Source organism: Diplotaxodon limnothrissa, linkage group LG4 (genome assembly GCF_057381915.1).
Source record: "Diplotaxodon limnothrissa isolate DT_005_m linkage group LG4, D_limnothrissa_male_GT1.1, whole genome shotgun sequence".
NCBI classification, from domain to species: domain Eukaryota; kingdom Metazoa; phylum Chordata; class Actinopteri; order Cichliformes; family Cichlidae; genus Diplotaxodon; species Diplotaxodon limnothrissa.
The window spans coordinates 5,204,072-5,229,010 of record NC_140599.1 but is presented as its reverse complement, the minus strand read 5'-3'; the positions used below and the strand labels follow the sequence as shown (position 1 = coordinate 5,229,010).

At 39.6% G+C, this 24,939-nt stretch overlaps 1 protein-coding gene across 1 annotated transcript; it reads left to right on the top strand.

Annotated features, from left to right (window-relative positions):
- Positions 1-2,181: 2,181 nt before the first annotated feature.
- On the top strand, positions 2,182-24,702 carry LOC146633093 (uncharacterized). Its single transcript, XM_085351310.1, has 19 exons — positions 2,182-2,212; positions 3,087-3,122; positions 3,211-3,525; positions 4,435-4,743; positions 5,097-5,384; positions 5,503-5,796; positions 5,930-6,223; positions 6,353-6,646; positions 7,193-7,486; positions 7,838-8,131; positions 8,266-8,559; positions 8,696-8,989; positions 9,761-10,054; positions 10,189-10,482; positions 16,302-16,595; positions 16,717-17,010; positions 23,016-23,360; positions 24,337-24,465; positions 24,563-24,702. Exons 1-19 carry the CDS (start codon positions 2,182-2,184, stop codon positions 24,700-24,702), a joined length of 4,827 nt encoding a protein of 1,608 aa, XP_085207436.1.
- The last annotated feature ends 237 nt before the right edge of the window (positions 24,703-24,939 follow it).

The following is a 24,939-nucleotide window of genomic DNA, read 5'->3' as shown; positions in this document are numbered from 1 at the left end:
TGGGGCGAACACTCTACCTACTGAGCTATCTCTGCCCTTCTTCACTGAACCCACTTCATTTTAGAAAAGGCAATGATAAATATTCTGTCTCTGACTTTTTTGGACCAACAGCAAATGTTTCTGTCTTCAATCTGTTTAGTTCTAAAAGGTTGTGAATCATTCAGTGATTAATGCCATCAGTGCAGCTCATTACTTTCTGAATAGAGGTCAGATCATCAGAGGAAAACTGATAAGTATTATGTGCACAAGAAGAGTAGGATATGTTATGATTCTTACCAAGTGGGAGCATGTAAATGTTAAAGAGTAATGGACCCAAAGGATCGAGCCTTGAGGAACACCAGATTGAATTTTTATTTGTGCAAATATTAAACCGCTAATAGACACACAAAAGCCCCTCAAGTCTTCAGTATGATGAGAGCCAACCATCAACCCACCTGTTAAACCAACAGAGCCATGAAGCCTTTGAATTAAAATGTCCCGCTCCATAGTGTCAAAGGCAGCACTGAGACTGAGCAGCACTCAGTCTGCTGTTTCTGTGCTGTGATTGGATCTGAAACCTCCATGGAAAAGTAAAGACTGCGACATGTAAGATATTCATTTAGTTACTTGTAATAAAATGTTTTCAATTTTTGATGAGGAATAAAAGATTAGAAATAAGTCTATAATTATTAAACACCAATGAGTCCAAGTTATTTTTTGTGATTAGTTGTGTGATTACAGCACATTCAAGAGAAACAGGGAGAATGTTCTCCAAGTCCCTGTGTTGGTTTCCTCCAGTATCCTATCCTATAAAGTTTGACAGGAACCTTTGGCTAAAATAGGACTTTTTGTCTAAACTGCTTTGATTGGTCAGTGAGACTTGCAAAGTGTGCAAACATGACTGCGTTACATTAATAAAAGCACTGATACAGTGTTAAAGCCAACTGTACTCAGCAATAAATCCTAGGATATCCTGTGAGCCCTGAACTCAGGTCAGGGTTCAGACTGGGGCAGTATACATGAAAAACTTTCTATTTCAAAGAAAGAAGAAGTCGATCTCTACAAACAGCTTATTTTGCAAATTTACCTCCTCAAAATTCAGCAGTTCTTTCATTCTTGAGAATACAACGTTCTCAAAACAAAAGCTGATGACCCTTCTACTGATGCCCAATTTAACACAGTAATATTATTAATATCATTAGGGTACGGGTGATGATGCTGACCTCAGAAACTGAAGTTATAAGTTTAGCTACAATCATTGTGAGGTCTGTTTACACAATAATGGATTACATGTTACATAATGTTGCTTTTGAGGGGGGGAAATGTCCCAGCTGGCCAGAACTAAGACCAACATGTAGAATAACAGAGGTAAAGCCTGCACTACCATTACACACACAAAGCTATCCAAGTAAGGCAAGGCAAGGCAAGGCAAGTTTATTTGTATAGCACAATTCAACAACAAGGTGATTCAAAGTGCTTTACAGAGACATTAGAAACAAGAACAAATAAAAAGCATGATTTAAAATTGAATAAAACAAGCAAATAAACTAACTAATTAACAAACAAACAAACAACAGTATATAAAATCAAAACAGATAAAATCAGAACATAAAAGTAATATGATTATTGCTTAGACATAACCTTTCAGGAAGAGAACAGAAGTAATCATGTCCCAAAAACCACAGAGAGACTGTGTTGATTTTTGAGATCAAAGAAGAAAATGTTTATATCAGCTGAAGTGTTTAACTCTTCAACATATGTGGCAACATGATTCGACTGTATCACATGGAGAGTAATCTGTTAAATTCACCAAATCTCCCCAGGCCACTGCGGCTCCAGCATTCAAACTGAGCATCTTCTGAAGCTAGCAAGAATTTGTAAACCCTCATGAAATTCAGGTAAGTATCTGTTTTACATTAAGCTAATTTAAGTTTATTTTGGACTGATCATTCATAAGAGATAACATTATGCTTTGAGTGAGTCAATATGACCCTCTGTCTCACTCTAATATTGGTATAATATTTGTACATCATGGCAGCTGTACTACTTCTCCATCACTGCACATGAAGCTTCAGATAAATGTTGAGTTTTAAAACATTAACACTCTGATGCTGTTACTGGCGGAGAAGCAGCAAACCTCACTGCTGTGCTATCTTACAGTTTCTGTCTAACTGCTGAGCTGGAAAACCTTCATTGACCAGGATGTGCGGTCATGTAGAGAGACTGGTTTTAGGTGAGTTAAAGGGGGGGGGGGGGTGAAAGAGGTCTGTGTGACTGGTCATGTCTAAAGAAGCTGCAGCTACTTTCAGCTTATTCACAAAAGGTCACCACAGCAGGTAGTTTGGTGTATTTATGCACTGGATCCCCTCTTTGCACAGCCCCAAAGGAATTTGTGTCTCCTTTCAAGATCAAAGGAAAATTATTAGTGCTTTATCCCAACAAATTTAGTTTTTGAATCATTACCAAAGCATAAAATAATACATTAAAAAACTATAAAATAAAGTTTTGTAAACTACAAACATGTAGAGTCACGGGTGGAAAAGAAAATCCCACTGCTGTTATGTCTTTTATCAATGAAGGGTAACAGCGTTGAACACAGAATAAAACATGATGATTTATATAATTAAGATATAAAAATGAACAAAAAAGAATTCAATGTCAAAATGGCTGTGTTAGTGTTAGAGTGACGATTCGGGAGCAGTTTACATTGTTGAAAATCCTTAAATGGCCAACATCATCTTCAAGCTTTAGATATGAATGTTTTGCATGTAGTCATTGATTTAAGAACAAAGCTGTAAGTAGCCTGATGTATTTCTTTTTCTTTGTTCACCGTGAAACACTGAAAAAGCAAAAATACATCAGACATCAATTTAACTCCTGTTGGGTTGAGAAGGCTGAGCTGTGAAATTTATGTTTTTAAAATATTCAACACATGGGTAGCACCGGCCATATTCTTTATAGAGAAAAATAATTACAGAGAAATTGGAAAAATTCAGTTCTTCACTGAAATTCTTGTGTTCTCAAGTTGAATGAACAACAGTTTTACCATTTATGATGTAGAATTTTACATGGACACACTGATGCATCGTTTTGATTCTTCCCTCTAGTCTCTTTTCTCTTCATGACATCTTCACCTGTTGCAGGTTGGTCCATTCTCCCATGTAACAAATTCCTGTTTTTGTTCTGTGGGAAATATTTGGATTTTGAATCTTTGTTATATCTCTCTGACAGATGGTCAGATCAGACTAGCTGGGTCTGGGTCCACTCAGTGCTCTGGAAGAGTTGAAATCTATCACAGTGGCTCCTGGGGAACAGTCTGTGATGATGACTGGGACTTAAATGATGCTGAAGTGGTCTGCAGACAGCTGGGCTGTGGGGCAGCAGTAAATTTCTATCGATCAGCTCACTTTGGTGAAGGTACAGGACAAATCTGGCTTGATAATGTGGCCTGTTCAGGAACTGAAAGTTCTCTAACCACATGTCAACACAGAGGATTTGGGAAACATAACTGTGGACATGGTGAAGATGCTGGTGTCACATGTTCAGGTGAGACGAAAATTTTGTGGTTGGTTCAAGCTTAACACATGAATATGTATCTTTGGACATTTCTTTGAAGCTACTTTAGTCATTGATGCTACAAAATGTCCTAACTCTTCTGTTTTGGTAAATCCAAATCACATTTTCTGACAATCTGATATTATGATTCTAATTATTTTTGGCTTAAAAACAAAATAGACAAAAAAGCAGAGCTCATCTCCAAATGATACAAGTAAACAACTCAGCTAGACTCTTTTTCATTGCTGAGTCCCAAAGATTTTGTTTTTACTGGTAGAGTGTCTGAAGCCATGCATGCAGTGGTTAAGACTGTTGCTTCACAGCGTGAAGATCCTAGTCTGGGTCTTCTCTGTGTGGAGTTTGCATGTTCTCCCCAAGTATTCTAGCTTCCCCAGTCCAAGGTTAAGACATCCATGTGGTTAGATTAATTGGTGATTCTAAACTGACCATGTGTGTAAATGTGTGAATGGTTGGATGAGTTAGCCTCGCGGCAGACTGGTGACCTGTCGAGGTTGCTGCCTGGCTCCTTTTCTATGACAGCTTGTATAGGATAGAGCCCCACTGCAACTCAGAAATGAAAGAAAATCGATGGATGTTTTACCTGCATATGTTACATTCGAGTTTGAATGTTTTTATTCTTAGTTGAGACAGGTTGTAGCAACATTTACTGTATATTCAGTTTGTGTTACTGTCCGTATGTTGTTCCATGGCTCTGACTGTTACACCTGCTAACTCGGAATTTCTCTCTTAATGTGCAACAAAGGACCACCTGTTCGTTTTGCATTTGTTTTAGTTGAGCAAATTCTGCAGGCCTCTCCTGTACATATAGATTTGATAATTTCCATGTGTTTTGTGTGTAAAACATTGAAACTCTGTTAATCTTCTCTAATTTTTTCATAGTTGGACAGATAAGATTAGTTGGATCAACTCAGTGCTCTGGAAGAGTTGAAATCTATCACAGAGGCTCCTGGGGAACAGTGTGTGATGACAGCTGGGACTTAAATGATGCAAAAGTGGTCTGCAGACAGCTGGGCTGTGGGGCAGCAGTAAATACCTATCGATCAGCTCACTTTGGTCAAGGTACAGGACAGATTTGGCTTGACGAAGTGGCCTGTTCAGGAACTGAAAGCTTTCTAACCGCATGTCAGCACAGTGGTTTGGGGAAACATGACTGTGGACATGGTGAGGATGCTGGCGTTGCCTGTTTAGGTGAGAAAAAAGATTCATTTATAAATACTTAATAAGGTATAGATGGTCATCACTTTAGATGTCACACAAAATACTGAAGTAACAACTAATCACTGCTTGAATTAACCATGAACTAAAGATATTAGATATTAGATATTAAATGTTGTAATCATTCAATCTTTCTAGAAGAAAATCCAAGCCAAAGGTGTGCGTGAGAGTCTAAATGTTCAAAAACTTTCATTTCTTACATTATTTTAAAAAAATGCATTTTTCTGCTTATTGTGACTACATGCTCACTATTTGCCTCTTTTAATTTTAAAAATGAAAATGAAGATGTTATACATTCAACTCTATGTTGTTTTGCTTTTCAACAGACAAACCAAAACCCAGGATCTCCATTAGTCCTTCTGGTCAAGTTACCTGGGGTCAGAATGTCGCCATCACGTGTTCGATCACAGCTGATCAGTTAAGTGGAGCATTTATCTTCACAAAGACCTCAGGCTCATTCAGCAGGAGAATAACATCAAGCAGAAACTCTGCTACCCTCAGTATCTCTAATGTAAACCTTGACAATGAGGGATCCTACCAGTGTCAGTTTCAGAGGGATTTGATTCCAGACTCCAACGCCCCTCTAAGTGATTCTGTGAGACTCTCAGTGACAGGTAACTTTTGATAAAATTTATACAATTTAATTTAATATAATTTTAATGTAATTCCTAATGACAAGTTCCTTCTTTAGTTTAAAGGAAATATGAACTTTTCACATATATTATTTTTCAGTCAACCTCCCAAAGCCCAGAATCACCAAGAATATTATTGGTGCAGTCACCTGGGGCCAAACTGTTAGCATCACTTGTTCAATCTCAACTCAGCATTTAGGTGGAACATTCACTCTGCAGCAGAGCTCAGGCTCATTCAGGAAAAGCCAAACATCGAGTACAAACTCTGCTACCTTTAATATCCCTCAAGTGACCTTCAGTAATGAGGGATCGTACCAGTGTCAGTATCAGACAAGAGTTTCAGGTCGAGACTTCAGATCCCCACAGAGTGACCCTGTCAGAGTTTCTGTTACTGGTAAGAGACAAAGATATTTCCTTTTTTGTTTTCTGTTAACTTTAAATAAAAGTTCAGTTGAAACCAAGTTGGAATGTAAAGTCATACCTTTCCTGAAAGGAAACACTCACTATGTTATTTATTTATTCTTCAGTGATCCTCCCAAAGCCCAGCATCTCTAAGAGGCCAGCTGGAGACTTGACCTGGGGTCAAGATGTTAGTGTCACTTGTTCAATCTCCACTCAGCATTTAGGTGGAACATTCACTCTGCAGCAGACCTCAGGCTCATTCAGGAAAAGCCAAACATCGAGTACAAACTCTGTTACCTTCAACATCCCTCAAGTGACCTTCAGTAATGAGGGATCGTACCAGTGTCAGTATCAGACAAGAGTTTCAAGTCGAGACTTCAACTCCCCTCAAAGTGATTTAATCAGACTCTCTGTTACAGGTAAGGAGGAACTTTAGTTGGTCTTTTTCTTTTCATCATCTCAAATAGATTAATTAAAACAACAACAATTTGAAATATAGAGCTAAACCTCAGAAAGGCAAATATATGATTTTGTGTTTTGTGTTTCAGTGATCCTCCCAAAGCCCAACATCTCCATGATTCCTGTGGGGAATGTGACCTGGGGCCAAACTGTTAGCATCACTTGTTCAATCTCCACTCAGCATTTAGGTGGAACATTCACTCTGCAGCAGACCTCAGGCTCATTCAGGAAAAGCCAAACATCGAGTACAAACTCTGTTACCTTCAACATTGCTCAAGTGACCTTCAGTAATGAGGGATCGTACCAGTGTCAGTATCAGACAAGAGTTTCAAGTCGAGACTTCAGATCCCCACAGAGTGACCCTGTCAGAGTTTCTGTTACTGGTAAGAGACAAAGATATTTCCTTTTTTGTTACCTTTAAATAAACGTTAAATTGAAAGCAAGCTAAAACATAAACTCATACCTTTCCTCAAAGGAAACACTCACTAATTTATTTATTTATTCTTCAGTAATCCTCCCAAAGCCCACCATCTCCAAGAGTCCAGTTGGAGTGTTGACCTGGGGTCAAGATGTTAGCATCACTTGTTCAATCTCCACTCAGCATTTAGGTGGAACATTCACTCTGCAGCAGAGCTCAGGCTCATTCAGGAAAAGCCAAACATCGAGTACAAACTCTGTTACCTTCAACATTGCTCAAGTGACCTTCAGTAATGAGGGATCGTACCAGTGTCAGTATCAGACAAGAGTTTCAAGTCGAGACTTCAGATCCCCACAGAGTGACCCTGTCAGAGTTTCTGTTACTGGTAAGAGACAAAGATATTTCCTTTTTTGTTACCTTTAAATAAACGTTAAATTGAAAGCAAGCTAAAACATAAACTCATACCTTTCCTCAAAGGAAACACTCACTAATTTATTTATTTATTCTTCAGTAATCCTCCCAAAGCCCACCATCTCCAAGAGTCCAGTTGGAGTGTTGACCTGGGGTCAAGATGTTAGCATCACTTGTTCAATCTCAACTCAGCATTTAGGTGGAACATTCACTCTGCAGCAGAGCTCAGGCTCATTCAGGAAAAGCCAAACATCGAGTACAAACTCTGCTACCTTTAATATCCCTCAAGTGACCTTCAGTAATGAGGGATCGTACCAGTGTCAGTATCAGACAAGGATTTCAAGCAGAGACTTCAGCTCCCCTCAAAGTGATTCTGTTAGAATCTCTGCTACTGGTAAGAACTGAAATGTGAAATTTTCTATTTGGGCAGACTGCTGATGAAATGTTAAAGAAGTTGTAAGTCAGCTTCTATCAGCCTACAAGACTATAAGTGCACTTGATCCACTCATTTGTCAGAATGATTTGCAAGGTTTCAATTAGTTGGATTTTCTGAAAGAAAACAATAGCATGGAATTTGGCTAAATACAGGGTAAATTTACATTTAGTAACATTGGCTGGACAGTCGAAAGGGAAAATATATTTTCCAATCATTGTTACAATGTGTATTCATGTAGTTCACAAAGGCAATGAAAGAAGCTAGGAAGATATCACTTTTCTCACAGACCACTATTCGGTTATTTCTCAGTGATCCTCCCCAAGCCCAGCATCTCCATGATTCCTGTGGGGAATGTGACCTGGGGCCAAGACGTTAGCATCACTTGTTCAATCTCCACTCAGCATTTAGGTGGAACATTCACTCTGCAGCAGAGCTCAGGCTCATTCAGGAAAAGCCAAACATCGAGTACAAACTCTGCTACCTTTAATATCCCTCAAGTGACCTTCAGTAATGAGGGATCGTACCAGTGTCAGTATCAGACAAGAGTTTCAGGTCGAGACTTCAGATCCCCACAGAGTGACCCTGTCAGAGTTTCTGTTACTGGTAAGAGACAAAGATATTTCCTTTTTTTGTTTTCTGTTAACTTTAAATAAAAGTTCAGTTGAAACCAAGTTGGAATGTAAAGTCATACCTTTCCTGAAAGGAAACACTCACTATGTTATTTATTTATTCTTCAGTGATCCTCCCAAAGCCCAGCATCTCTAAGAGGCCAGCTGGAGAGTTGACCTGGGGTCAAGACGTTAGCATCACTTGTTCAATCTCAACTCAGCATTTAGGTGGAACATTCACTCTGCAGCAGAGCTCAGGCTCATTCAGGAAAAGCCAAACATCGAGTACAAACTCTGCTACCTTTAATATCCCTCAAGTGACCTTCAGTAATGAGGGATCGTACCAGTGTCAGTATCAGACAAGAGTTTCAGGTCGAGAATTCAGATCCCCTCAAAGTGATTCAATCAGACTCTCTGTTACAGGTAAGGAGGAACTTTAGTTGGTCTTTTTCTTTTCATCATCTCAAATAGATTAATTAAAACAACAACAATTTGAAATATAGAGCTAAACCTCAGAAAGGCAAATATATGATTTTGTGTTTTGTGTTTTGTATTTCAGTGATCCTCCCCAAGCCCAGCATCTCCATGATTCCTGTGGGGAATGTGACCTGGGGCCAAACTGTTAGCATCACTTGTTCAATCTCCACTCAGCATTTAGGTGGAACATTCACTCTGCAGCAGACCTCAGGCTCATTCAGGAAAAGCCAAACATCGAGTACAAACTCTGTTACCTTCAACATTGCTCAAGTGACCTTCAGTAATGAGGGATCGTACCAGTGTCAGTATCAGACAAGAGTTTCAAGTCGAGACTTCAGATCCCCACAGAGTGACCCTGTCAGAGTTTCTGTTACTGGTAAGAGACAAAGATATTTCCTTTTTTGTTACCTTTAAATAAACGTTAAATTGAAAGCAAGCTAAAACATAAACTCATACCTTTCCTCAAAGGAAACACTCACTAATTTATTTATTTATTCTTCAGTAATCCTCCCAAAGCCCACCATCTCCAAGAGTCCAGTTGGAGTGTTGACCTGGGGTCAAGATGTTAGCATCACTTGTTCAATCTCAACTCAGCATTTAGGTGGAACATTCACTCTGCAGCAGAGCTCAGGCTCATTCAGGAAAAGCCAAACATCGAGTACAAACTCTGCTACCTTTAATATCCCTCAAGTGACCTTCAGTAATGAGGGATCGTACCAGTGTCAGTATCAGACAAGAGTTTCAGGTCAAGACTTCAGCTCCCCTCAAAGTGATTCTGTTAGAATCTCTGCTACTGGTAAGAACTGAAATGTGAAATTTTCTATTTGGGCAGACTGCTGATGAAATGTTAAAGAAGTTGTAAGTCAGCTTCTATCAGCCTACAAGACTATAAGTGCACTTGATCCACTCATTTGTCAGAATGATTTGCAAGGTTTCAATTAGTTGGATTTTCTGAAAGAAAACAATAGCATGGAATTTGGCTAAATACAGGGTAAATTTACATTTAGTAACATTGGCTGGACAGTCGAAAGGGAAAATATATTTTCCAATCATTGTTACAATGTGTATTCATGTAGTTCACAAAGGCAATGAAAGAAGCTAGGAAGATATCACTTTTCTCACAGACCACTATTCGGTTATTTCTCAGTGATCCTCCCCAAGCCCAGCATCTCCATGATTCCTGTGGGGAATGTGACCTGGGGCCAAGACGTTAGCATCACTTGTTCAATCTCCACTCAGCATTTAGGTGGAACATTCACTCTGCAGCAGAGCTCAGGCTCATTCAGGAAAAGCCAAACATCGAGTACAAACTCTGCTACCTTTAATATCCCTCAAGTGACCTTCAGTAATGAGGGATCGTACCAGTGTCAGTATCAGACAAGAGTTTCAGGTCGAGACTTCAGATCCCCACAGAGTGACCCTGTCAGAGTTTCTGTTACTGGTAAGAGACAAAGATATTTCCTTTTTTTGTTTTCTGTTAACTTTAAATAAAAGTTCAGTTGAAACCAAGTTGGAATGTAAAGTCATACCTTTCCTGAAAGGAAACACTCACTATGTTATTTATTTATTCTTCAGTGATCCTCCCAAAGCCCAGCATCTCTAAGAGGCCAGCTGGAGAGTTGACCTGGGGTCAAGACGTTAGCATCACTTGTTCAATCTCAACTCAGCATTTAGGTGGAACATTCACTCTGCAGCAGAGCTCAGGCTCATTCAGGAAAAGCCAAACATCGAGTACAAACTCTGCTACCTTTAATATCCCTCAAGTGACCTTCAGTAATGAGGGATCGTACCAGTGTCAGTATCAGACAAGGATTTCAAGCAGAGACTTCAGCTCCCCTCAAAGTGATTCTGTTAGAATCTCTGCTACTGGTAAGAACTGAAATGTGAAATTTTCTATTTGGGCAGACTGCTGATGAAATGTTAAAGAAGTTGTAAGTCAGCTTCTATCAGCCTACAAGACTATAAGTGCACTTGATCAGCAGAGTGAAGCTGACCCCCCACCCACTTGAAACGTAAAGGCAAATAGGCGGAGCGGTTAGTGCTACGTTTGTGCAGATTTGTGCAGGTAAAATTCGCTTTTGTGCTGCTACGGTTTCCGAGATATTAAACTTTATTTTATAGGTCATTCAAAGGTCACCATCCCCCCAGACTGCTCCAAAACGGGCCAAAATGGTCTACTTTTTTAGTGCTACGTTTGTGCTGGTTTGTGCAGGTAAAATTTGCGTTTGTGCTGCTTCTGTTTTAAAGATATTAATGAAAATGTAAAGGTCAACCAGCCCCCCCACATTACCCAAATCCAACAAAAGTGGTATCAAACGTTTGTGCTACATTTGTGCTGGTTTGTGCTGCAAAGATTTTCGTTTGTGCTGCTATCATTTTAAAGATATTAATAACAATTTCTAGAGGTCATCAGAGGTCAACCAGCCCCCCCACATTAATTAAATCAAACAAAATGGGTGTCAATCAACTGTGCTACGTTTGTGCTGGTTTGTGCTGCTAAAATTTTCGTTTGTGCTGCTTCTGTTTTAAAGATATTAATGAAAATGTAAAGGTCAAAAGGTCAACCAGCCCCCCCACATTACCCAAATCCAACAAAAGTGGTATCAAACGTTTGTGCTACGTTTGTGCTGGTTTGTGCTGCAGAAATTTTTGTTTGTGCCATTATTTTAAAGATATTAACAAAAATTTCTAGAGGTCAACCAGCCCCCCCATATTAATGGAATCAAACAAAATGGATGTCAAACGTTTGTGCTGGTTTGTGCTGCAAAAATGTTTGTTTGTGCTGCTAACATTTTAAAATGTTTAATAAAATAACATCTTGATGCGTGCTTAATCATCCAGGTAAGTAAATCCCAAAAGGTTGATTCTGTTCATCTGGACATTTTCAGTTGGAGAAACGTTTCGTCACTCATCCAAGTGACTTCTTCAGTCTCAGCTGACTGTAGGTTTCCCCAACCATATAAACAGTACATTTGCATAGTGAAGAAAACTAGCGCCACTGAATGAACAATGTGCCGGGGGGTTAATTCCATGATTGTTAGTATGCAAATTCTTATGACCATTGATCAATGACAACTAATCAAAGCCTATTGATCAATGGCCATGAGTACCATTCACAGAAAGTGGGGAATGGCTACAATCACAGCATTGTAGGATGGCGAAAGATGTACCCTTGGGCCCCCCTTCTCGATCCAGAGATGGTCAGCATCCTGACAGCCTGATGGACGAAGCTGTCTCTCAGTCTGCTGGTTCTGCCCCGGAGGCTCTTCAGTATCCTTCCTGATGGCAGCAAACTGAAGACGCTGTTGAAGGGATGAGTGGAGTCACCTGTAATGGAGACGACCTTCCAGATGAGGCTGGTGCAGTAGATCTCCTGGGGAGGGAGGCAAGAGAGGTCCCCACAATGCTCTCGGCTGCTCTCACTACCCGTTGTCATTTTTTCCTGCAGAACCCAATGCAGGAGTCATACCACACAGTGATGCAGCTGGTGAGGATACTCTCAACTGTGCCTCTGTAAAAGGTGCTCATAATGGGGGTTGAATCTCTTGTGCTTCTCAGTTTGCAGAGGAAGTAGAGTCACTGTTGGTCTTCTCCACATTCAGGGACAGGTTGTTGCTGCTGTACCACTCTGGCAGATGGTTAACTTCACCCCTGTAGTAGATCTCGTCGTGGGTCAGCAGAGTGAAGAGAAGGGAGCTCAACACACATCCTTGGGGAGCCCCCGTATTCAGTGTTCTTGGGCTGGAGGTGTTGCTGTTGACCCGTACTGTCTGCTGTCTTCCTGTCAAGAAATCTAGCAGCCCGTTATACAGCAAGGTGCTGATCCCCAGCAGATCCAGTTTGTGAATGAGTTGCTGGGGAATGATGGTGTTGAATGCTGAACTGAAGTCTATGAACAGCACTCTGACATATGAGTCTCTAGTGTTCAGATGTGTGAGGGCTGAGTGAGGGGCAGTTGAAATTCCATCATCGGTTGAGCGTTTTGACCGGTATGCGAACTGAAATGGATCCAGGTTGGGGGAAAGCAATAATTTGATTTGATGCATGACTAACCGTTCAAAGCACTTAACTTAATAATGATGGAGGTGAGTTTGACAGGACGGTAGTCCTTAAAGCAGGAGATAGATGACTTCTTGGGTTCAGTAATGATGGTGGAGGGATCTCCACACACTGTCTGGGGATTGTGTCACCACGGTCTGTAGAGTGGGCTTGTAGTCTGTGATGGTTTGTATTCCTTGCCACTGCCTCCAAGTATCTCTGCTGTCGCTGAAGCTTTGCTGTAGCTGATGCCACGTGACAGGTTTGCCCTTGCTGTTCTTAGACTCACCTAATTCCCGGCTCTGAAGGCTTGCATTTTTCAACTTTAGGAGCATTTAAACCTGACCTGTGAGCCATGGTTTCTGATTGGCCCAGACAGTGATAGTCCTGGTCTCTGTGACATCATCGATGCATTTTGGGATGTAGGCAGTGACAGTTTCTGTATATTCCTGAAAGTCTGTGGTGTTGTCGTGTGTGGCGGCCTGTGGTGGAAAAGCAGTGCCTCTGAGGACCCTTCTGGCCACACCTGTGCCTGCTTACGAACTGGTTTGGTGACTTTGACCAGGGGCCTGTGGGAACCCATGGCACACCTAGATTTCTGCCTGTACTGACCCTTATGCAAAATAGGTGGAATTAAGACAGTTCCAAAAGCAAACACAACTGATCAGTGCTGAGAGTGGTCCTGTTGCTGAGGTTGGGATGATCCTGTAATCTCTTATGAACGACCTCCAACGCTTCTATGACTGGGATGCAAGTGAAGACAGATGTAACATCTCTCTCTCACTGTACATGTACTGTTTATAAAATTAGGGAAACATAACCTGCACAAACAAAATAATTTGCAGGACAAATGTTTGACATCAATTTTGTTCGATTTGAAGAAGGTAGGGGGGGCAACTTCACTCACGGGTGTTTATAAGGTTGGGGAAACCTGCAGTCAGCTGAGACTGAAGAAGTCACTTGGATGAGTGACGAAACGTTTCTCCAACTGAAAATGTCCAGATGAACAGAATCAACCTTTTGGGATTTACTTACCTGGATGATTAAGCACGCATCAAGACATTATTTTATTAAACATTTTAAAATGTTAGCAGCACAAACAAACATTTTTGCAGCACAAACCAGCACAAACGTTTGACATCCATTTTGTTTGATTCCATTAATATGGGGGGGCTGGTTGACCTCTAGAAATTTTTGTTAATATCTTTAAAATAATGGCACAAACAAAAATTTCTGCAGTACAAACCAGCACAAACGTAGCACAAATGTTTGATACCACTTTTGTTGGATTTGGGTAATGTGGGGGGGCTGGTTGACCTTTTGACCTTTACATTTTCATTAATATCTTTAAAACAGAAGCAGCACAAACGAAAATTTTAGCAGCACAAACCAGCACAAACGTAGCACAGTTGATTGACACCCATTTTGTTTGATTTAATTAATGTGGGGGGGCTGGTTGACCTCTGATGACCTCTAGAAATTGTTATTAATATCTTTAAAATGATAGCAGCACAAACGAAAATCTTTGCAGCACAAACCAGCACAAACGTAGCACAAATGTTTGATACCACTTTTGTTGGATTTGGGTAATGTGGGGGGGCTGGTTGACCTTTACATTTTCATTAATATCTTTAAAACAGAAGCAGCACAAACGCAAATTTTACCTGCACAAACCAGCACAAACGTAGCACTAAAAAAGTAGACCATTTTGGTTTGTTTTGGAGCAGTCTGGGGGGATGGTGACCTTTGAATGACCTATAAAATAAAGTTTAATATCTCGGAAACCGTAGCAGCACAAACGCTAATTTTACCTGCACAAATCTGCACAAACGTAGCACTAACCGCTCCGCCTATTTGCCTTTACGTTTCAAGTGGGTGGGGGGTCAGCTTCACTCTGCTCACTTGATCCACTCATTTGTCAGAATGATTTGCAAGGTTTCAATTAGTTGGATTTTCTGAAAGAAAACAATAGCATGGAATTTGGCTAAATACAGGGTAAATTTACATTTAGTAACATTGGCTGGACAGTCGAAAGGGAAAATATATTTTCCAATCATTGTTACAATGTGTATTCATGTAGTTCACAAAGGCAATGAAAGAAGCTAGGAAGATATCACTTTTCTCACAGACCACTATTCGGTTATTTCTCAGTGATCCTCCCCAAGCCCAGCATCTCCATGATTCCTGTGGGGAATGTGACCTGGGGCCAAGACGTTAGCATCACTTGTTCAATCTCCACTCAGCATTTAGGTGGAACATTCACTCTGCAGCAGACCTCAGGCTCATTCAGGAAGAGCCAAACATCGAGTACAAACTCTGTTACCTTTAATATCCCTCAAGTAGGGCTGCCACAAACGATTATTTTGATAGTCGACTAGTCACCAATTATTTTTGCGATTAGTCGACTAATCAGATCATCATCCATTGGACGTAAAACTACAGCTTATTGCACCAGCAGCATCTGCTCTTATATAACTATCATTAGCTTACAGCTTTAAGTGTTTAAGGTCTGTGCTAACTAAAAATAAAGACAAGATGATAGTTTATTAAATTTTAATGAAATTTGCAGATTGTTTCGGTGAAGTTTAATAAACTCCTTGCTATCTAAAATATAACAGGACACTGGAGTATATTCTGGAGCATCTCACACTTCTGATAATCAGCTGTCTGCTTGACGTTTATTCAGCTGTGTAAAAACTATAACTTTAATCTCAGACAAACTGATTTACTCAGGAACAAATAAAATACTAAAAAAAAAAAAAGCCAAACAATAACATTTTAAGTTATCCAAGTGACTCATATATATTTAACCTGAGTAGCGAAAGACGGCGGTGGGTTTGAAAACGATTTGCGGGGAGTCCAGTGTTCTCACGGCGCTAGTGAGCCTAGCCCCCGGCTCGCTAACGAGCTAGTGGGTAACAGATGTCTCCGAAAACGTCGGAGCGCTTTTGAAAATATGTGGTGTCCTGATAAACTGAGCAGATATTTGAGGTTTACACAGCTACATTCTCGCCTGAAAATATGTTAAACGTTTATTTTGTGACCCAGAAAGAATAATAAGAGTAACATTAAAACTAACTAGCTGCCGCCATTGTTGGAAACTGCGCTGGGACACAACTGCTTCTTCTTCTTCTTCGGGGTTTAACGGTAGCTGACATCCTTGTACATGCAATGCTGCCATCTTCTGTTTCAGTCCGTTATTAAACTCTTAAATCCTGCCACTTATTCCTGCGTCTTTTGTGATCTTACAAAGCTTCAAACGACGCGTCGACTATTAAATCAGTTGTCGACGATTTTGATAGTCGACGTAATCGTGGCAGCCCTACCCTCAAGTGACCTTCAGTAATGAGGGATCGTACCAGTGTCAGTATCAGACAAGAGTATCAAGTCGAGACTTCAGATCCCTACAAAGTGATTCCGTCGGAGTTTCTGTTACTGGTAAAAATTGAAATGTAAAATTTTCGGCTGATTGCTGATGAAATGTTAAAGAACTGTAAGTCTCCATTTCTCAACCGAAAGTTATCCTTTCAGCCTCTGTGCCACTGTCACCTTAATTGAAATGGAATTGAGTTGACAGGAAGCTAAAGTGAAATGAAACTCATACCTTTTCTAAGATGAAACACCCACTATGTTATTTATTTATTTTTCAGTGATCCTCCCAAATCCCACCATCACATCAAACACTGGTGGTGCAGTAACCTGGGGTCAAGATGTTAGCATCACCTGTTCAATCTCAACTCAGCATTTAGGTGGAACATTCACTCTGCAGCAGAGCTCAGGCTCATTCAGGAAAAGCCAAACATCAAGCACAAACTCTGCTGTCTTCAGAATCCCTGAAGTGAATTTCAATAATGAGGGATTGTATCAGTGCCAGTATCAGACAAGGGTTTCAGGGCGAGAATTCAGCTCCCCTCAAAGCAGTTCTGTCAGAATATCTGTTACATGTAAGAAAAAAGATTTGCCTATTATGATTTATCATTTATGTGGATGAATACTGAAATTCAATTTAGTGAGTTATTCCTCACCAAAAAGAAAATAAACTAATAATGTGTTATATTTCTTCAGTGATCCTCCCAAAGCCCAGTGTCTTCGTGATGCCTGTGGGGAAGGTGACTTGGGGACATCGCGTTAGCATCACTTGTTCAATCTCTACTCAGCATTTAGGTGGAACATTCACTCTGCAGCAGAGCTCAGGCTCATTCAGGAAAAGCCAAACATCGAGTACAAACTCTGCGTCCTTCAACATCACTGAAGTGACCTTCAGTAATGAGGGATCGTACCAGTGTCAGTATCAGACAAGAGTATCAAGTCAAGACTTCAGCTCTCCAAAAAGTGACCCTGTCGGATTGTCTGTTGCTGGTAAGAGAAACCTATTTTCTTTAACTCAAAATGAAAGTTGAGATGTTAAGTAAGATACGTAATTCCATAAACCTTTTCTTTACTGTTACAGAAGAAATCTGATTAGCAACCTTAACGGTGACTTTAGCAAAGATGGCAAGTTAAAAATACAAAAACAACATCATCAGTAGATTATGCTGATGAGATAGAGCAAAATACTTGAGTTTCCAGACTCTGAGAAAGAACTTTAGTTAAATTGCTGGGGTTTTCTCAGTTGTATTATTGAGTGTCTACCTTACAATATACCGGTAAAGCGCCTTGAGGCACAGTATAAATAAAGCCTAATTGAATGGCTAGATAAAGCTGGGTATTATGTGCATAGCATTGACAATGTATGCTATGTCTTGTAATGATACCACGTAAGTGAAGCATGTATAATGCAAACAGAATTTGTCCTAGCAAGTGTAACCCCCCTCAGTCTCTATTTCCGGTGCTGTATGAGTAAAACTCTCTGGACTCGAGATGGGTAGGGCTCAGGCGTGGTTTATTCCCCTTTTTGTGGGTCTCTGCAATAACATGGGACATGAATAACAATGGGTTTCCAGCAACAGGATTCCGCCCAAACACAGCAAAAGCTTCATTGCTACTAACGGATAAGCTAATGATCGTATAGTGGAACTCTCAGTTTTCTTAAAATAAATAAAAAACAAATATTGATTGAAAAATAAAATGGCAACAAAACTTATCACGGAAAATAAAATAGAAACATTACTGCATTGTGGTTTAGGTAACAAAAGAGAAATTAATTCACTTAAATGCACATTCATGTAAATATAAATAAACTTCCAGACCAAAGCCAAAATTTCCTTTCATGTACAATAGTAAATGGAACAATGCTGCCATCTACTGGGCAAAACTTAATAAGCAGTATTTCTTGAACAGAATTAGCCTGCAGCTCAACCAAATACATGTTTCAAATACACATACCTGCAATAACATGGGACATGAATAACCATGGGTTTCCAGCAACAGGATTCCGCCCAAACTATCAAGAGAAGTTTCAAAATTATTAGACACGACAGTCTCCTCTAGCTGTTAGCTGCTAGCTCAGCGTGTCCATTTTTCCTACCGTCTAACCCATAATTGCAAAACAAGGTCATAAAACTGAAATCTACTCAGATGCTACTGTATGGGCAGTTCATGCTGTTAATGCACTGTCATGTTAACTTCAATGAGGATTTTCAAATATGTTTTAAACTCATGTTCAGTCAGGGCGGACTGAGGAAGAACTTACCACAGCAAAAGCTTCATTGCTACTAACTAGCTTAGGGAAAGCCCGTTTACCAGTAGCAGACTTCCGCTGCGGATTTTCAAAATAAAAGTTTCAAAATAAACCCATGGTTGCGATCCCAAGTTTAACAGGAATTTAACAACAACAAAACCATATTCATTCTTTTACATCGTTACACAAGGAACAATCTGGAACTCCATAATTAAACTTAGTGTTTGAAGAAGACTGTCCATTTACATGAACAAACTGGAATCTATTAATCAGATATAATGCAAACTACTGCATTGCAGTACCTTTATTTCGTATAGCATGCTCTAAGCATTGTATTGGAGATTATATATCGGAATTTCAGGAGCAGGATGTTACCTCGAAACCAGAGTAGTAACGAGCTACATTTACTCCGTTACATTTACTTGAGTAAGTTTTGTTCTGAAAAAAACATTGTGTGTATTTTTTATCATAACTCTGGTTTTACGTGGCCCATCGACACAATTCCAAAAACTGGTATGTAGTTTGAAGTCCGCACTTTCGACCCAAGTTGAAATGGAGAGTCTGACTCGCTGCATCTTGTAGCTGTGTCGTCTTAAATCGGTCGTATGATTTTGACGCGCCGGCGCGTCCGGTGACCCCACACAGCAAATCCAGCATGTCCAAATTAACACTGTCAGATTTGATTTCAACACTATTAAAGTGTCTATATGGGTCCACACCAGAGAGTGTTAATTTAACTCTTTTTGGAGAGTTGGTACGTTAACTCTGATTTAGTGTTAAACACCAAATCTGTCTGGAGTTGATAATTTAACACTTGGTGTTAAGAGTTTATATATTAACTCTCAAAGAGTATTTTAGTTTAACTATGTAAGATTTATCTTCTAATTAATTCTAAAAAGCGGGAATTTTACTGTTCTGAACTAGAAATTTCTTTTGGAAATAAACATTTACTAAAAAGATGCAATGGTTTTTGAAAAACATTTATTCTGAACTGTGCACCACAATTTCAAAACATTTTCTGAAAGATGTAACAGTATACATGTTCTCACTTTCATTAGAATTTTGTTTATCAAAAGGTCTGACATGGTAAATGCAAATAACAGCATTCTCATCACTTATTTCTTCAATACAATATGCATGTCCTTCATTCATCCCTTTGTGGAACTTCAACGCACTTCTGCTCTCCCCCATATTCTATCTTCACAAGCATATCCTGTGCGGAGATTGAATAAAAATTAGTTGACACTAATTAATGGCACAAATAATCCAGTAAACAATTGCAGCACAGTAAAAAAAAAAAAGAATCCTCTTTGAGCCATTACTTGTGTAAAGTATTTTCCCAAAAGACAAGGACACAGGCAACAGGTAATACTGAACTAAATGTAAAACCTCAACCTTTTTCATTTTTACCTAAACCGTGTGCACAAAACTCTGGAGGGATCTATGCTAACGTAGAACCCAGTCAGGACGTCAGCTACTGCTGTTTGCTCGTTTTTTTTTTTATTTTTATGGGCGATCGTTTTCAGGCTTCAAGTAGCACCATTATACCAACATTTCACATTCTAGACATTGTTTTAGGTGTATTTGACCAAAAGTTTGACTGAAAATTCACATGCAAGCTTTTTTTCAAAGCTGTGGTATTTGCCCGCAAACAATACCTTTCAGCTAGCTAAAACAGAATATTATGCTATCACCGAGCAACATGGCTACTGCCTTTCACACAGCTTTGTCTCAACTCCAAAGAGCCACAGAAGTAAAAGCTCATAATAATAATTGAAACAATCTTTGAAAAAATGACTTGCCAAGCATGGCAAACAACTCAAATATGTAGAGCAAAATGTTCTGAAACGGCTTCACTTCAGCTTCGATTGGAGCCGTGCTGGGGGCGGAGTCTGTGAATTCACTCTATTGGTGTCATAGCCCCTGTAGGAGTTCAGAGTTAAGAGGTCAAGAGTTAATGTTTCCATTGTAACACCTCCAGATTTGACAGAGAAACACTCATTTTTAACACTCGATTTTAACTACTATCATTTTACACCTCAGAGTTACATTAAAAGAATGTGACTCTGCTTAGAGTAAAATTAACTCTACTTTTGCAAGAAGACTATTAACACCAAAACATTTAACACTTTTGAATTTGCTGTGCAGAGGGTTAAAGTCAGTTACAGCACTTTCAGAAAGACGTCTACTGTGATGACGTCTAATCATCACAGTTTCTATGCTATATGTTAGAACAAGATCTAAAGTGTTACTAAAGCGGTGAGTGGGTTCTTTTAGATTTTGAGCAAAGCCTAATAAAAGAATAAATGCCATGTTGAGGCTGTCATTTTTAGCCTGTACATGGATGTTAAAATCAGCCACAATCCTTTTTTTATCTGAATTGAGCAATAAATCAGATAAAACGTCTGACGTCTGTGTAAGGTCCAGGTGGACGATAGATGATAACAAATAAGACTGGTTTTTGAGTTTTCCAATTAGGGTGGACAAGGCTAAGCATCACGCTTTCAAATGAATTCAAATACTCTCTGGGTCTTTGGTTGATTGATAAGCTGGTGTGGAAAATTGCTGCCATACCGCCCCTCAGCCTGTGCTTCGAGGATTCTGAAGGAGGCATTGATTCATTTAAGCTAACGTAATCAATCTGCTGCAACCAGGTTTCTGTAAGCAGTCTAAAGTGATTTGTTGATCAATTATTCATTCCTTTACCAACAAGGACTTGGATGAGAGAGACCTAATTTTTAATAATCTGCATTTCACTATTCTACTCTTTGGTGTGAAAGTGGATATTGCATTATTCTTTCTTTGTGATTTTTCATGTTTAAGTGATTTTTTTCCCGATTTTTAGTTTGTTTTAAGACACAGTCTCTAAGGGGATGGCCGCCGGGATGATTTTAGGGAGACAACAGGAGGAGAGAAGTTGCAGAGGCATATTTAACTGCAACTCTGCTTCTCTGGATAGTCACATTTTGTGGGGTTTGGCCAAACAAATCGGCCAAATTTCCATGAGATGAGAGAGCTGCTCCATTCGAAGTGGGATGGATGTCATCTCTCCTGACAAAACAGGGTTAGGGTTAAAAATCCTCCAGTACGTTTGCATAAAAAATATGGTAGTGCTATACTAATATGATAATAAAAGCATTTTTAAAAAGCTCTATTTTCTGTTGTCTATAATGTAGAGGGTAACTTTTCCTCCACAACTAAACAGGAAAATCAGTAGAGTGAAGGGTTAAAGCAGGTGTAACGGTGGACCCAAGAAATACCAGCCGGAGCGACTTTGACAATGCAGAAACCTTTTATTAAACTCGGGGTAACGTGGACACATATACTCCGCGCTCTCTTTCTCTGCTGTCACCTCCGTCTGTCACTGCCAACACATAAAGAGACACAATCACTGTCAGATCCCAGCACACCTGTTCACCCCGCCCCTGCGCCGCCCCGGGAGCTCACTGCGTCACGCCTCCTCTGCAGCTGGCCAAGGACCACACCCACGCCACAGCAGGATTCGCCAGTGCAAATGGTGGCGAAACCCTAAGATCAGTTGTAGTGGCTCAGCGTGAGGAAAAGAATCATAACTCATAATAACTGAATAATAATTAACGTGAGGTCCAGTAGATTTTCTTAATGTGGAGGCAGCTCTTTGTGGATTTGCACAACTGCATTCAAAAAGATTTGAGCAGATCTTTCACATCTACCTTACAATATAAAGCGCCTTGTTGTTGTGATTTGGTGCTGTATAAATAAATTGAAAATGAAAATTGAAATTGAACACAATCTCTTTCCTAAACTAACCGTATACTGTATACAATTGGTGCAAAGGTCGAATTTAGTGAATTGATCTATGCATCATCAGCTTTAATGCAGATTAATTTCCTTTACTTCATGTAACCTAACACTAACCATGAGCACCACAGCCACTGTGCACAAGCCCAAGACAGTACAACAAGCTGACCTGTTTATCCCGGACAAAACTACCCAATATTTTTATGCAACATTGAAATAACACAAAGTTAGTAGAGCTTAATTTATTTTGCAGGATGTTTCACAATAAAACGTTTTTTTTAATCAAAACACATCATGTACAAATCCCATATGTAATTCGACTTATGATATTAAATGTAATCTTAAATTTGCAGTTAATTTAGTGTCACAGTCCTTACCTTTTGTGTCTCTGTTGATCTTGAGCTGATAGAAATGTTACATTTGGAATTACCTGCCAATTAAAAAACATTACTTCCAAAGTGCTTGCTCCTCTTCTTCAGGACTAGCTGCTGAAGTACCGTGACTTAACTTGTGTAATTTACAGGCACCTGCACTCATTCCAGCCCACTTTAACCCCCAAGTATAAACACTATAAAAGACACTGTTGAATATAATATGTGTTTTGAAAATGTAAGGATGAAAAGTAAAAAGTTGCCAGAAAATTAAATACTCAAGCAGAATTCCATGGTAGACTATTTTGAGAGCAGTGCTTAAAAGTGGACTTTTATGTTTTTATAGCTCCAGCTACAATAACCCCTGTTCCCTGCTGGACAATCTCACCTTGCAAAGTCTGTACATTTTGTTACAGCACTCTAATCCAACAGCATATCGATTACAAATGGCAGTGGAACTTTTCAATTAGTTTTTCCTACAGAATATAACCCAGAAATATCAGCTTCACTTCAGCTTGTTTAATAGTTTCAATGCATCTTCAGAATCCTTAATCGACCCTAAATTGTGTTTACTCTGTCTCACTTTTACCCAGTGACACTGCAGCAGCCCAGCATCTGCCTGACATCTCCTAACACTGGGCTGGTCTGGGGTCCTGAAGGTGTAGAGGTCATCAGAGGTGATGACTTTGTCTTCACCTGCTCCATTTCCTCCCACTTTCCTGGAGGGGTTTTCTCCCTCATCTTCTCGGGCTCCAACATCACAGAGACCAAGCCAGCTGTCAATAACTCAGCCTCCTTTACTTTTCCTGAAGCTGACTATGAACACCAGGGCAACTACAGCTGTGTGTATGAGGTCGTAGTTGTCTCGAGGAAATTCACCTCAACCTTCACAGCAATGAGTGTCACCATTAAGAAGGCTGGATTGAAGCTGTACTTAAGTAAGACCTATAATTGATTTGAAAATTACCCTAAAAAACAAATATATTCTCTGGGTGTCCGTTGAGCTCAGGGAATCCTCAGAAAACCATTATTATTAATGACACTGGTGGCTGTTCGGTGAAGTGCCACCTAACATGCATTTTTATGAGAACTCCCAAAACAGGGATGAGACATACACAAGGCATTCCTCACTATTATATTGCTTGGTGACATGTACTTGATGTTATACGAACCGGTGGGATTGACTGTATTGGTTAGTAACAGTTAAACATAGGGTAATAAAAAGAAAAGTTAACTTGGATGTTACGAACCAGCTAATGCTATATACATGCTGCATATCTCAGTAAAATTGAGGTAGCTAAGCTAACCTTTTGGTGATGATAAAGTTAGCAAAAATGTGATTAGCTGGCCAACTCATCAGCACCACAAAAATCTGCTTAGTTGTTACTCCATCTGCTAAAATGAATTGAAAATGGCCAGTTAAGTTACCAGACCAATCTTTGTTGGACCGTCTTTCTTCTGGCTAGTACTGACTTATCTGTTCATGGCCTTGGTTTACTTACCTTAATGTTGTTATTTACTTTTTTTTGGTCACTAGCGAAAAAAACCTGTCTCAGTCAATAATTGTGTTTTTTGCTTTTTTTTGCTTTGTCATTTGTTTTGTGCTAACAGCCAGTTGTTTGTGTTCTGTGTACTATGGTTACTCATTGTTGACCCTGAAACTACAAGAGAGTCACTTAGGCAAGGCAAATGGGAGGAAGTGTTTTAAATCATATCCTGTGGCCTGACCAATCCTTCACATAGAAATCAGTGTAGAGACTGTGAGAGGCAACTGCTGTCGGGGAAGACAAGAGAAGTTAGGATACACTCCACTCAGACAGTGGCAATATAAAACATTTAATATCTGAGAAAAACATTTCTACTGTATGTTAAATAACACAAATTTCATGTTTTTCTCATGTTTTTCTGTTGTAGTGAGTATGATCACGATCGTCTCAGTCTCAGCACCCCTATTGCTGCTTCTGCTGGTCCTGACTGTGGTCTTCCTGGTCTGCAGGAGAAGGAAACAAGCTGAGAAGTCTGAAGACCTTGTCCATTTTCAAAGTGTGTGCGCACAGAGTTACAGTACATTACAATAACAGATGAACTGAGAAAGTATTTCAATTTGCTGACGTATGATATTCTAATGTTTGTGTTGCAGTTATTTCAAACAATTACACCATTGATGGTGAGGAAGAGCCGCATTATATCAGTTTTAAGCAGAACGACACAACGAAGAAGGTGGATCAAGGACAGTGTATGAAGACAGTTGTGTGTGAAGAGGATCATGATCATGAGTGAAAAAGAAAATGAAAGGGCAGCCAACTTTTTATTTTCAGTTGGAGTAGAAGTGAAACCTGACCTGTTCAAAAACAGAATAAATACCACAGCACGATAATACTTTTAATAATTCAGTCATTATCAGCCCAAATGTGCTCTCTGTGTTGCTTAGAAAAAGATTTCTTAGTTTATAAATAATTATGAAACACTCAGCAAATACTGAGACTTAAAGTCTCAGTATTTGCATTATTAATCATT

Coding starts and splice junctions, on each gene's coding strand:
- LOC146633093 (XM_085351310.1), top strand. CDS start 2,182: ATGTGCGGTCATGTAGAGAGACTGGTTTTAG. Junction 10,483..16,301: donor TGTTAGAATCTCTGCTACTG/GTAAGAACTGAA, acceptor TTTATTTTTCAG/TGATCCTCCCAAATCCCACC. Junction 17,011..23,015: donor TGTCGGATTGTCTGTTGCTG/GTAAGAGAAACC, acceptor ACTTTTACCCAG/TGACACTGCAGCAGCCCAGC.